Here is a 13,464-nt window from a genome sequence, read left to right on the forward strand (position 1 = left end):
ATAGCCGACGTCTGCCAAGGTATCACATGACAGTGCTCCTGTTTAAATAATAAAACAGGACGGGGGCTCTAAACAAATCGTTATCTTCCCACCTCCATACATCCTGCCTTCCCTCTGCCCCTCCCTCCATTTCCCCGCTTTTAAAAACTTGTTTTAATGCCATTTCTTAATGAACATAATAGCTCGGCGCTAATAATGAAAAGAAAATAAAAACATCTAAAAACGCGGAGGGGCCCCCGAGTTGTCGCCGGCGCTCAATTATTTCCTTGTCAAGTGGGTCTGTTTTTAATGAGGCCCTGTGGGACTGACGTCTGTCAGTCAGCCCTGACTTTTTGACACCATTACAACTTCAAATAGAAGCCGCCGCCACGCTGCCTTCCACCGCTCACTCGCTAGCTACTGCTCCGCTCATCTGACAGGCTGGGAGGGAGGGAGGGAGAGAGGGGAGGGAGGGGAGGACAGGGGGGAGGAGAAAAGGTGGCAGGAGAGGTAGAGAGAAGTGGGGGGAGCAGGAGGGATGAGGAGGGAGAGAGAGACAGAGATAGAAGGAGAGAGGAGGAGAAGAGAGCACATCGGCACGTAGGTAGGCTGCACACACACACACACACGCACGCACACACACACACACACACACTGAGCACTGGGTGAAAAAACAATCACTGAGGGTCATTACCAGATGAGGTTTGTCAAACTGCTAGGGATTCCACCCCCACCCTCACCCCCTACCTCCATGCTTCCTTGTTCACTTCCTTCCTTCTCCCTCCTCTCTGCCTCCTTCCTTTTTTCATTATTCCTTCACTTTAATGATAAGTCTTGGTGGGTCGGCCCCGCATGGGACGGTCAGAGGCACACTATTTTGTTGGCCATTAATTTGAGGCTTTGAAGCAGACGGCGGCGCTGCAGCTAGTGAGGGCCTGTGAAATGGTGGCTGGTAGGAGGGGGCGTTGGGGGGGCTCAGCACCCCGACACCCCCGCATCGTCGAAAATGAAGACCGTGGCCCTGAAACAGAATAGCAAATGTCCTCGCCAGGAACCACCACACCGACCACAGGAGACACAAGCACACTGCAACACTCCCGTGTGTGTGTATGTGTGTGTGTTTGTGGCTTGCACAGCGTTACCTTCATGCATCTCAACTTCTGAAAATTCTCCAAATGTGCTCTTAAATTTAGATTTCTCCGAGACCCCCTGAAGAATGGCTTTCCCCTGAAGAATTAAACAGCAGTAAACTCACGCACATGTTTCTCTTTTTCTTTTTTTCAAACACCTGCAAATGTATCACAACATAAGTCAGCGTACAGATAAACACAGAAACAAGGACTGTGTCACAGTCTTCAGAACTTGACAAGAAAAAAAATATAGAACAAAAAAGTGCCAGTTCTAAAACAACTTAGATCCATTTATAAGAACAGAAGAAGAAGAAAAAACATTTTTAAGACACGAAACTTGAAATCCACACATTTCAGTTGGTCCTGGTGTGCACTCTGCGTTTTATAGACTAATCACCGAACACTCAAAAAATCAAGATAAGATGCTGTTAATGTTAATTCTGAATACTTTTTTATAAAATATACAGTCCTAACACGGTTAATTGAAAACTCATCTGCATTTATAAATAAATAGTAATAACAGAATCACTTGTATTGAGAGCAAAACACTATACATGATGTAGATTTAAATGTTAGTACATACAGTATGACGCCTAGAAGTTCCCACAATGACAGATGCATTAAAAAGTCTGCGGAAATGAGTTGTGAAAACTGTGTTTGGGAGGTGCGGGGGGGATTGTACCACTATTAAAGCTGGGGATAATGCGTGAAGAACCCTTTCTCTGCAGTGTAGTTATGTATTGTATGCTCAAAGGTTGGGGCCAGCTCCCTTTTTGGAGTAAAACATATTAAAATAGTTGCTTTAATTCATTTTTAGAATCTCAAACTTTCTTGAAATGTACATGTATACTTTACGGATTGCTGTAATTGAAAACAAACAAACCTTTTCACCTTGATTGACTGAACTGAAGCTGAACTGACCTCAACCTGTTTTTTTTTTGTGATGTGCATCCTCTCTTTTCAAGGCAGCGCCACTTGTCTATTTTTGGGTTCTGCTGAGCTTTTTAAAGGAGGAGTGTGAACAGCATATCTTATCTGAAGGCACTGTCCTCTGTGCTTTGTCGGGGCTACATGAAGAACAGCTGAATCATTTAGTTACAGAAGCTCATACATACTACAGCGTGTGTGTGTCTACGGTTGGTGTTAATAACAAACACAGTTGTTCCCCCAAATCCATGACTGTCACTCATGCACATGCGAACATACCTATGTGTGCACTCTTTTTACTTTCTCTCCGTCTCTCATGCACACACATCCTGGATAACACTTGACCCCACCTCCGTCACAAGGAAAAAAAAAAAATCTACATATCTGAATCTGCTTTGAGTTACAAAAAAAACTCCCAGGCCTTGTTCACCTGGGGACAGGATGGGCTGCAGAACCACGCCGACGACGACACCATGAAAAATATTAACTATCATAAAAACATCTCCCCCCCTTGCTCTTGTCCCTGGAGATGTATGAGAGAGCCTGACAGCGAGAGGAGAAAAGAAAGAAGAAGAAAGGGAAGAGCAAAGAAGGTAGAGAGGGACAGAAAAGAGGAAAAGGAGAAAGAGATGGAAAAAAAAAGCTCCCTGTCAGGCTTTGGAAACAGTGATTCATGGGGACCATTTGTCCTAATTACAGCAGAACAACGCTTTTGTCGCTATTAATCACGCGTGTGTGTGTTTGTATTTGTGTCAGGGGAGGAGTGAGGGTTCGTGTGCGCGTGTATGTGTGCAGAGGGGAGATCAGTGGCCCCTCAGATTGAAATAGATGGCCAGGATGATGGTGAGAAGGATGATGGCTCCAAGGATGAAGACCAGGACGCGATTCTGGATGATCCTGCAGAGAGAGAGGTGGAGAAAGACACAGAGGGAGAAAGGGATCAGGCAGAGTTCACAGAAGTCATATTGTGTCTACAGAGAACACGTAAAACAGTCACATGTTTATGTGCAAACTAAATGACCGGCCATCAACTGGAGGCTTATCATGTTTAATAGCTACCATGAGGTCTGCATACAGGGTATTTACTGGTATACAAGCACTGGCATGGGAGTGTAACACACACACACACACACACACACACACACACACACACACACACACACACACACACACACACACGTTATGCTTCCAAAACTGCAACACTTTTGTGTCTAAAACGTCTGACAAATTATTTCTGACTGGCACACACACTCGTAGCCTCTTTAAAAATCTCACGCTGACGTGTGTACACACTCGTGCGAACATACAAAAACACTCACAAACAAGCACGACACACAAACACACACACAGGCCCTAAAACTTTATTTGCACAATAAAGTGGAAAAAGTGGCTCAGTAGTCTCCTGGAGGTAATAAAATCACTGAATTACTGATGGAATTCGCCATAAAACGACTCACTCTTTTACACATTTAAATTCTCCCACTGTGACCTAAGTAAACTTGACAAGAGGGGGCTTTGAACCAAAAAAACACAAAGCTGGGAAAAGAAGGTCTGCAGAGAGAGAGGGAAAGAGACGGAGGAGTGGGTGCTGGTGTGCAGGGATCAACTCGTCTCACGTGCATGTTCCCCAAAAATTCTCCAGAGTTTGCATCACCACACATGCACGGACAAACACACACACAAAGTCCGAACCCTCCGCTGCTCCTGACAAATGAGAGAATTATCACATTTGCTGACATGTGGAGGGGGTGGAGGAGAGGCTGAGGAGGTGTGTGTGTGGGGGGGCACTGTCCACTTCTCTAAGCAGGAGATGAATAGCCCATGCTGTGGCCATTTATCACCGGGAAGGGAGGGGGGGCTGGCTGGGTTGCTCAGTCACCCTGCTACCCTCTAAAGCCCAAGTCTGAGCTCAGCACACCGGTCGAGCTCACACAGCCTCCCCTCGGCCCACCGGCTCGGACCTGCAGCAGCCTCTACACTTAGTTTCAAACCCACAGCTGTGGAAGAAAGCACGACAAAAAATGTATCACAGCGGTGCTTTTATGCTTAAGTCTTTCCTTTGTGTGCGCCCTTAGCAGAGAAGTGTCCACTCCTCTGCACAAAGGACTCTCCAGCCACATCCAAAAATCCTATCACCAATCACTTGTAACACACCATGAGCGTCTTTTCAGGGGCAAGACACTATGCCTTCTCGCGCTCTCACTGGATAACACCAGAGAGCTCGTTGCAACTACTGTTTGTAAGTAGCACTGCTTTATAAGTAGACAGTTTATCCTTGAATAAATGCATACATTATCATGAAAGTGTCACGCTGTATACAGTAAAGCATGTCTTTGTGCACCACAAGTAACAGTTATGGTATATTTTTATATCACGCTCCTGTCTTAAATCACACTGAGCTTGCACACGACACAAAAAACAAGGAAATAGTACTAAAACATCAAACTGCATATGTCATGTGCCCACATGTCTATGTTGTGTTAAGAGTTGGGGATGCTATTATGAAGTGGAGATGATTGGCTGAAGCCAGCTGGGGAGGAGATCCCACTGAAACCCTAATCAGAGCATGCTTAGCAAGGCCACGTCTCCCCCTATTAATTGACATTCATTATTTACAATGATTATTTATCCAAGCCAAATACCCAGAGGAGGTGCTTGTGTGTGAGTGTGTGCGAGTGTGTTGGGAGAATCCAGATCGCTCTGTGTTGTTTGTTACTTTTTCAGCTGGGGAAAAGAGGGGAGGGTGACTCGAGGCCTGGGGGTGGAAAAATGAACAGGAAGTTGGTTTTAGCCTCGTGGATGAGGAGAGAAAGGGGGGGTTCAATTATGTAAAAAGAAAGAAAGAAAGAAATTGCATTCATTAAAAGGAGTCTGATTTGGTGGCAAACAACGCTGAAGAACTTCAAACACTCAGGCGTTCAAAGCGGTGAGAAATATGACAGAGCTGTGATTTAAGAACTTTTTCTCAGGGGACAGATATTCTAAAAAATACTTTGTTTGACCTAAACTGATTCTCTGTACAGCAATCTAACAAAACGCGTCTTGAAGTCTAATGTAAAGTAGCTGATCTTATTTGCAGCGACTCAAACCCTTAAACAGAAGCTTGATGCAAATGTAGCGCTGCCCAATCAAAAAACTTTTAAGGTTAAATTCAAGTATGGCTTTCACTTTTCTAGCTGTGCGTTTGAATCCGCTGTGAGCGACGAAACGCCAAGGCTAAAGCAGTAATCATATCCTCACACATCGCTCCTCTAATGTTTGTAATCAATCAAGTGAAACTACAAGATCTTGTGAAGGTTATTAGGGCGGCCCTGAGAGCTCAACGCACTTCAGACTAATGAAACACATGCAAATAGACACGAGCAAATTAAGAGACGACTTCAACAACTTGACGACACATGAAAATGTCAATTTGACTATACATGCACAGAATTTAGAAAAACTCCTGCAAGAAGCTCACAACACCTTGGAAACTGTTTCCAGCGGACAGTTAAACATGTCCTGCCATACTGTTCTGTGACTGGCCTGTGCTAGGGTCAGTTTTTGATAGCCAAACATCCATTAACAGTACAATACAAGAGGCCTTTCCTTTTAGTCTGGCTCTCTATGACTCAGTATTTTGAAGCGCTATCCATTTAGAGGCCTTGATATTTTAACTTTTCATGAGGTAAATGTCCTGCTTTATATTTTATCTTATGTTTGCTTTGCTTTGACAGCTGGCTAGTGGAGTTAACGTGCCAAAACATGGAGCCCACACTCCGAACCACTGGTTAACTAGCCTCCGTCGCTGTTCTGCACCACGCACCACCTGGGACAGACAGAAGCTAGCTAAGGGCAGTAGCTAGCTAATAACACTGCTTATTTGGCCAGTATCATTTGTAGCGCTGTCCTGACCCACGGTGGCAGGATGGCACTGCTGCAGAAACATGGTGCCCGTCCCCTGGTTTATGCTGGTTTTCGCCATTAGTGAGTAACTTAATTTTGAGCTGCAAAAATACCTTCAGCATTGTTAGCTATGTTAACACCCTCACCGTGCTGACACCGCTAATGGTGCTAACAAGCTAACACTGCATAACCTGTCAAAAATATTCTCGCAGGTTAAATGATTAACGGTTAACAGTTGACATACCTAACAAGTACCAGTGTTGGGCTTGTTACTCAAAAAATGGAATATATTACTCATTATTCGTTACTCAAAAGTAATGACGTTACTTTTCTTACTACTCCCTGCCAACAATACTTAGTTACCCTACTCGTTATATTACTTTTCTGTTACACCACATAAAATTGGTATTTGCGTATCTCCCAAAAGTTCAGATGTGTGCCTCTATGTGAGTGTCAGGGTAATCACCGTTAAGTGTAGCTAATGTCAGTTAGCTTCTATTTACCTGGTGGTTTCTGTAGTCTGTGACCAGTTTTCCCAGGGCTCTGACTAAAGGACGGAGAGTCACTTAACTTAACAACATATCATCACATCTTTGTAGCCTGCGGCGGGACACGAGTAAATCCAGTTTTGGTTGCTTAGCCAGTGTAGCTCTACAGCTGACCTTCGCGGCAGAGGAGGGCTCACCTTTGGTGGGGTGTATTTCCTGGAGCTTCACATTTTTGTGCTATTGGTTGCAGTAGCTCAGGTGTTTCAGACCGGAGGTTTGTGGACGTGTTCTTCGCAGTGGGAAAACTTTTAGTCCGACTACCTGCAGCAACAGTGTTCTTGTCATCTTTCCTCCCGACAAAATCAAAGAGATGGGAATATTTCCAGCCGCTAAGGTTAGCGTTTCCAAATATTTTTGTGGCATGCCTGTGCAGCGCAACGAATACTAAAACAAGTCAGCTGATTTGATTGTCGTATATCAAGTCAGTAATGACGTGATAGTCAAAGTAACGTTGTAACAAGTTGTTTGGTTTTGGAGTAACTGTAAAAATATTACTGAAATTTTATGAGCAATTAGTTACACTACTCATTACTGAAAAGTAATATTATTACTGTAACACTGGCTAGTACTAATCCTAACCATGACCTCTTTGCCCCAACACTAACCGCATTCACCCTCATGGTGTTGAAGTGAGGCAAAACACACTCAGGAAAAAAAAACTGTGTGGCTCATGCGGTTCTTGTTGTTGTTTGTAGATTATGAAGTTAGTGAAGTCAGCTCCAGCCCGACAGACTGGGAGGAGTCACATGAAGCAGGGGAGGGCCCATATCATAATTCACCTGAAAATCTATCTAAGAAATAGTGTGTGTGACACTGCAGTCTTTTCCTCTGACAGCCTGTGGAGCGAGGATATTAATGTCATCACTCTTCTTTAACCACCTGTGTGGTGGTGAGAACACTGGAAAGTCACTACTTATGTTACATTTCTACCAGGGCAGGAAATTGCTCTTTTTCTATTAAAATCACACAAAGTGAATCAATACTTGGTGTACGACAGAAAAACAAAGTTATGTCGCTCGTCGCACATTTAATCTTTTTCCATTTGGTCACTCGTAACAACTGGTGTCTATGAAAAGAAGAAAGGAATTCCCAGGGGACAGATCATTTTCCTAATCCTCTGGACAACTCATCTGCATGCTGTCACTTGTAGATCTAATCTACAGATTTATGTTCTGTATCCAGCAAAGCACTTTACGATGAGCTCACTCATCAAATGAGCTTCTATGGTAAGACTACTCATTTATATTTCCGTTTCACTTCTTCAAGCAACAGAAGCAGTTCGAGTAAAACATACACCACAAATACAAAAAAAATAAAAACCTGCCCCCCCCCCTTCAAAACGCCCCAAAAATGAAATAAAATCCCCAAAAATTGGGAGGTAGGAGAGTGAAGAACATGGTTTTCCTCTGCTGTATGGTTGATCCCATTCTGACACGTGGCCAGACAGAACAGAACTTATCAAACCGGATCCATCCTCCAGCTTTGACACTTGACATAGAGGTGTGGGGGGGGTGAAGTGTGTGTGTGGAGGGGGAAGGTTTGGGGATGTGTGAGCGATGCACACAGCGTACAATGGTGCATGCTGAAACACACATATACACACTCCTACACACCCAACTTTGAGATGGCTTACCTTTACCCCGCTCCCTACTATGATACTATGATCCCAGAGTATTTTCTCTGTCTCTGCCGCCCCCTCCCCCTCCCCTCCACCCACCCAACTCATATGTAGACAGACCAACAGTAACTGTAACTGAGACACCAGCCAATAACAGCACATGATACTGGTCCTTCTATTGGCTCTGGATGTTCCTTCATCGCAGGCAGCCAGTCAGCGCACACCTTATTCGGGAAACACACAGATATACGGCACTAATGTTGGAGAGAGGGAGAGAGTCGAGATGATGAGTGCAAAGAAGAGCAAAAAATAAAGCAAGCAGGAAGGACGGAAATGGACAATAAAGCAGCTGAGAGTGAAAAACAAGAGAGGGAAAGAGTGGAGAGACAGAAATAGAGAGGTGGAGTGAGGAGAAGAAGACAGAGAGAGAGAGAGAGAGAGAGAGAGAGAGAGAGAGAGAGAGAGAGAGAGAGAGAGAGAGAAGTCCGTTTACCCGGGGAGGCAGAGCTAGAGGAGAGGCTCCTCGGAGACAGATGAAAATAATGAGGACTTTTCTGTCAGGAAAGATTTACAAAATCGTACCAGTGTTATTAAAATTTAAAATCTCCCGTTTTTTTTTTCTTTTTCTCCCTTCCCACCCTCTTCCTCCCTCCCTCTCTTCCTTTCCCTGTTTTTTTCCCTCCTCTTCCAGCAGCACAGCCTTATTACCAGCTCTAATGAGCACCGGGATACACCTCAGCTGTGTGTGTGTATGGGGGTACGGGTGTGTGTGTGTGTGTGTGTGTGTGTGTTGGGGTCCAGGTCCCTTGTGCCAACTCCATCAGCGCCCCAGATTCCCCAGTCCCTTCAATGACACACACATGTGCGCCCAAACAAAACACACAAAGGTGGGCACACAGATACACGCCGAGACACATGCGCACACACACACAGAGCTTTTGATGGCTCTCAGAGGTGGCTGGACATGCACACACATATACACACCTCTCAGACAGACAAACAGACAGACAGACAGACAGACAGACAGACAGACAGACAGATAACACCCCCCACCCCCACCCCCACCCCAAAACAAAAACAGTCAGACAGACATAAGCAGATAGGCCCAGCCCACCGTTAAACACACACACATAAACACACACCGTCTCCACTAAGAAGAAACTTAGCTGTGGAGTTGCATCTCTCAGGCCCTCCCCTATCCCTCCTCTTTCCACTAGTAGACCAATAAAATAAAAATCAATGGCTGTCTGAGCCATTCTGGCTCTCCTCCCTCCAAACCCTGGGAATATACAGCATGGGAGAGGAGAGGGGGGAGGAGGGGAGGTGAAGGGAGGGAGGAGGGAGGGAAGGATCAATGTGTTCACAAATGGTTTGAGTGATGGACATGGAGGTGGAACACTGGTGGGGGTAAGTCCTAACTAATGCATCGCCTTGTTATCACAAACTAATACAAATAAATGTTTCATTGTCAGAGCACACGTGCGCACACATACACAGAAACCTGCCACATGACAAAAAAAAAAAAACACAAAAGGTAGGCCCTCTATCTTTCCAGTTTGAGTGAAGAAAGGTGAGAAACGTGCGACGCTTCGATCAAGTGAATGAAACAAGGAGGCAGAACGATCCAGAACAATCAGATGGGGTTCATGTTGCTCTGTGCAGATAATGACTTGACCTGTTTGTTGGAGAGATCTGATCCCCGCCACGTATGTTCTGCCTATTGTCCCCAAGGGGGTGTTCAAGATAAATGATGATTTTCAACACACACACACACACACACACACACACACACACACACACACACACACACACACGCGTGCACACAGCTGGAGTAGGTCTTTAATTAAAAGCTGTTTAGTGTAATTATTTAGAGTCCCCAACATCATGTAATTCCCTGAAGACAAACAGTATTTAAGAAGAGGCCCACACCTTCACACTCACACGCTCACACTGTACAGTGAAGACACATAGTCCCTTAGTTACCATATACAGTGATGTAATACTGTATAGATAATAACAAAATGACACTATTCAGGTTTTCCCTTCATGTCAAGGACACAGGCTGTGATGTGGATGTTCGGGAAAAAGGTCAACCTATGGCTGGAGAGCAAAACACGAGACTGGAACCTTCCGTCACTTCAGCAACTGACTGACAGACACAAAAAACCCACTGTAATTATAGCGTTATTGATGTTTTTTATTGTTATTGGGTTTGTTTACATCAGTTATGTTTGTAACACTGTAATGTCTGATGTGATTTGTGCCATTGTATTTATGTGTTGCTTTGTATTTTTGTATTTATATGAAACAGATGACGTCCTGGAACGCAAGACAAATTTTTTTTCTTTTTCTTTCTGACAACAAATTGAAATCTTCTCTTCATCACATTAATGATTTGTGGACTGCAACTAATTATTTTCATTATCGATTAATATGCTCATGAATCGTCTGGTCAACAAAATATCAAAGAACAGTGTGAAATGCCCATCGCAGGTTGCTACAGCAGCAGGAGATGTCTTCAAATATCTTGTTTTACCCGACCAACCATCCAAAACTGAAAGATATTTAGTTTAAAATGATATAAAACACAGAAAAGCTGCAAATTCTCATATTTGCAAACTTCAAACAGTCAAATATCTGTCAATTTTTTACTGCAAAAATAACTTCCTTGACTTATTTTTGCAGCTCTAGTGCACACAATTAAATGTTTTTATTAAAATCATTCATTTATTTTGTGTAAATTAAACTCAAATCTATTTATTTTGTTTCATTTTACTATGAAATGTGCTGTATTCTATATCAGGGGTTTCATGATATACTGGTATTGATGATAACTATGAGACTTAAAAATGAAATACTGATATCATATTAAAACACGTTACAAGCGTTAATATCTGTAAATACCGTAATGTAGTGTAATCCTTTGGCTCCCTCCGCCAACTCTACCTGGTTGCCTTTTCATTATCCGTTAAGTGTAACTGCTCTTTCTGTACGATTTTATGTTTACAGACTCTACACTCTTATTTGAGAGTAATTAATTCACCCAAAAATGACACAAAGCAAACAATAAACAAAGTTAAAGATGATTTTCACTACTATTATTTTCAAATTTTATATGAACAGAGCAATAATATTGTTATTATGAACTCTTTTGACCACGTTAATCGTGTAGTGAGAATCCGATATCTATTTTCCAACAAATAAAACAAGAAAAAGAGAAACTGTTTCACAAACATTTGAAAAAAAAATCAAAATTAAAAGATTTTTATTTATTTATTTAGTAATCTAACCATTTCTAAAATATTTTTGTTGGGATTATTGATCCCTAAATAAGCCATGGACCTTTTTCTGACCTTTATTGACAAAAAATATTTTTTCACAACTAAAAAAAAACCCGACATAAAAGATGGACAGGTTTTTATTTGGAGGACGCGGTCTGAGCACGGTATTTCATGTCAGCCTGATTCTCTCCCTCTCTGTCTCCCACTTTACTCCCCCTCTTTCCACCAACTTGATGCAGGAGAACAGCACCGGGGCTCTACAAGTTCATCCATTTTTTATTTGGCAGCTAACAATCCTGGCCAGCAGCAGCAGCCTAGACTGGGACCCAGTTCTCTCCCAGAAAAGTGTTGTGAGGAGGAAGAGGGGGAGGGCAGGAGAAGTAGACTGAAGGAAAGAGGAGGGATGGAGGGAGAGGGAGAGAGAGAGAGGGGGAGGTAAAAAAGAAGGAGGAAATTCAGCGTGGGAGGAGAGCGTGTATATGCAAGAGTATGTGAGAGATGAAAACAGAGAGAGAGAGAGAGAGAGAGAAAAGGAGATGGAGAGGGAAACAGAAAAGAGACAGAGTGGGTGAAGGAGAAAGAGAGAATACATTGCAACTGTGTCTGGAATTTTTAAGAACTTTTTTTGCCGGCAGCAATTTCTGTAGCTGCTGCAGCTTCTCCACATCCCGGTGTGATGTACAGGTGGCTTTCTGAGCTCCATACATACACAGATCATTCCCCTGCCTGGTTACCTGCCTGAACCCTCGCCCTCCTCTGTCTTACCCATCTATCTCTATCCTCATCTGTGTCCTCTTTTCGTCCCCTATCTCGGACATTCGGTCCATCCATTCTGATGAGTGATATTGCTTATTTTCCTCTCACCTTTTCTACCTTTTCTCGACTCTTGTTTCTACTTCTCTCGCTCTTGCTGGAGGGGTGTAGTGATAGGAAGCGGTGTTTTTTTTTTTACTATGTTTACCCTATGTCCTCATCACGTCACTGGTTTATAGTCTACAGGAGCACGTCAGCAGCCCATATTTACTGTATAAGGTGTCAACTGATATACATTTACTTGTCCAGGTTTTAATGCTTTGGAGCTCACAATGACAAAAAGACGGTCCAGAAAATTTGATATCATTTTAAATATTTGGAGGGAATAAGGAAGAATAAGGAATAATAGCACTAATTATTAGCTGGTTGTGACTGTAATATGTTAGCAAACTTGGTAACTGTACCAAGTCCAAAAACAAGAGTGGATTTTGGCTTTTATATTGTGCTAAAAATGCAAGGTGATTGAGCATGGGACAAATAATTACCAAAAGTTGGGGATGGGGCGATACGATTTTATCACAGATCTGTATAAAAAACACTCAAGATAAGTAGGTATTGGTGAATTTACATTTTTCAGCAGCACCCAAAGAGACTGCTGAGCAACCAACAATAAAAGAGACTAAGCAAAAAAGGCTACATCTGTACCAACCTCAAAAAAACAACAACAAAAAAAACAATCTGATTGTGGGGTGGTTTAATCATTGGTATATTTTATATCAAAAGATATGATGGCATTTAAAATAGTTGAAAAAACTGGCTTTTTAAAATGATTTGTTTTTAACTTTACAGGATATTTGCTTGAAGAAAAGATGTGTGCGCCCTATCTGTGATGCAATAACAATGTTTGTTTCATAACTAAATGTAAGATAAAGTGATTCTAGTATGTGTTAGTGCCATTTTAAAAGGTTTAAGCAAATTTTTATGATCATTTCATTTCACATTTTCATATTATTCCATGACTACCAATAATGCTACTGGCTGGATAATATTGTAGTTCTAAAGGTGCAGTGATATTAGACAGTGGTGTATCTTCCTAAAGGGGACGTTGGCAACCCAGAGGGGGCACCAAAATGCACCCCCTACTTTTTTTTACTTTTACAAGAATCAAACATAACCGAAAATGATCCAAAGACCTAATGCTAGCGTTCGGTTTGTAGTAGGGGTACCACCTCTAGTCCTGGCAACACAGTTCACCTTAATGCAAGGGTGTCAAACATATGGCCCTGGGGGCCAGTACCAGCCTGCCAAAGGGTCTAATCCAGCCAAATGGATGACCTTGCACC

General features: G+C 42.9%; 1 protein-coding gene across 4 annotated transcripts in view; it reads right to left on the reverse strand.

Moving 5' to 3' along the window:
* Positions 1 to 1,235: 1,235 nt before the first annotated feature.
* The window catches only part of vti1a (vesicle transport through interaction with t-SNAREs 1A), a 147,480-nt gene continuing 135,251 nt past the window's right edge, over positions 1,236 to 13,464 (reverse strand). For all 4 annotated transcript variants that reach the window (XM_049563073.1, XM_049563074.1, XM_049563071.1 and 1 more), the window contains one exon: positions 1,236 to 2,933. Coding sequence is in view for 2 of the 4 variants with exons in the window: in XM_049563071.1 (XP_049419028.1) it covers positions 2,840 to 2,933 (94 nt within the window). In the remaining 2 variants the exon portion in view is untranslated. The remainder of the gene's footprint in view (positions 2,934 to 13,464) is intronic.

Source organism: Epinephelus fuscoguttatus, linkage group LG20, assembly GCF_011397635.1.
Source record: "Epinephelus fuscoguttatus linkage group LG20, E.fuscoguttatus.final_Chr_v1".
Lineage (NCBI taxonomy): Eukaryota > Metazoa > Chordata > Actinopteri > Perciformes > Serranidae > Epinephelus > Epinephelus fuscoguttatus.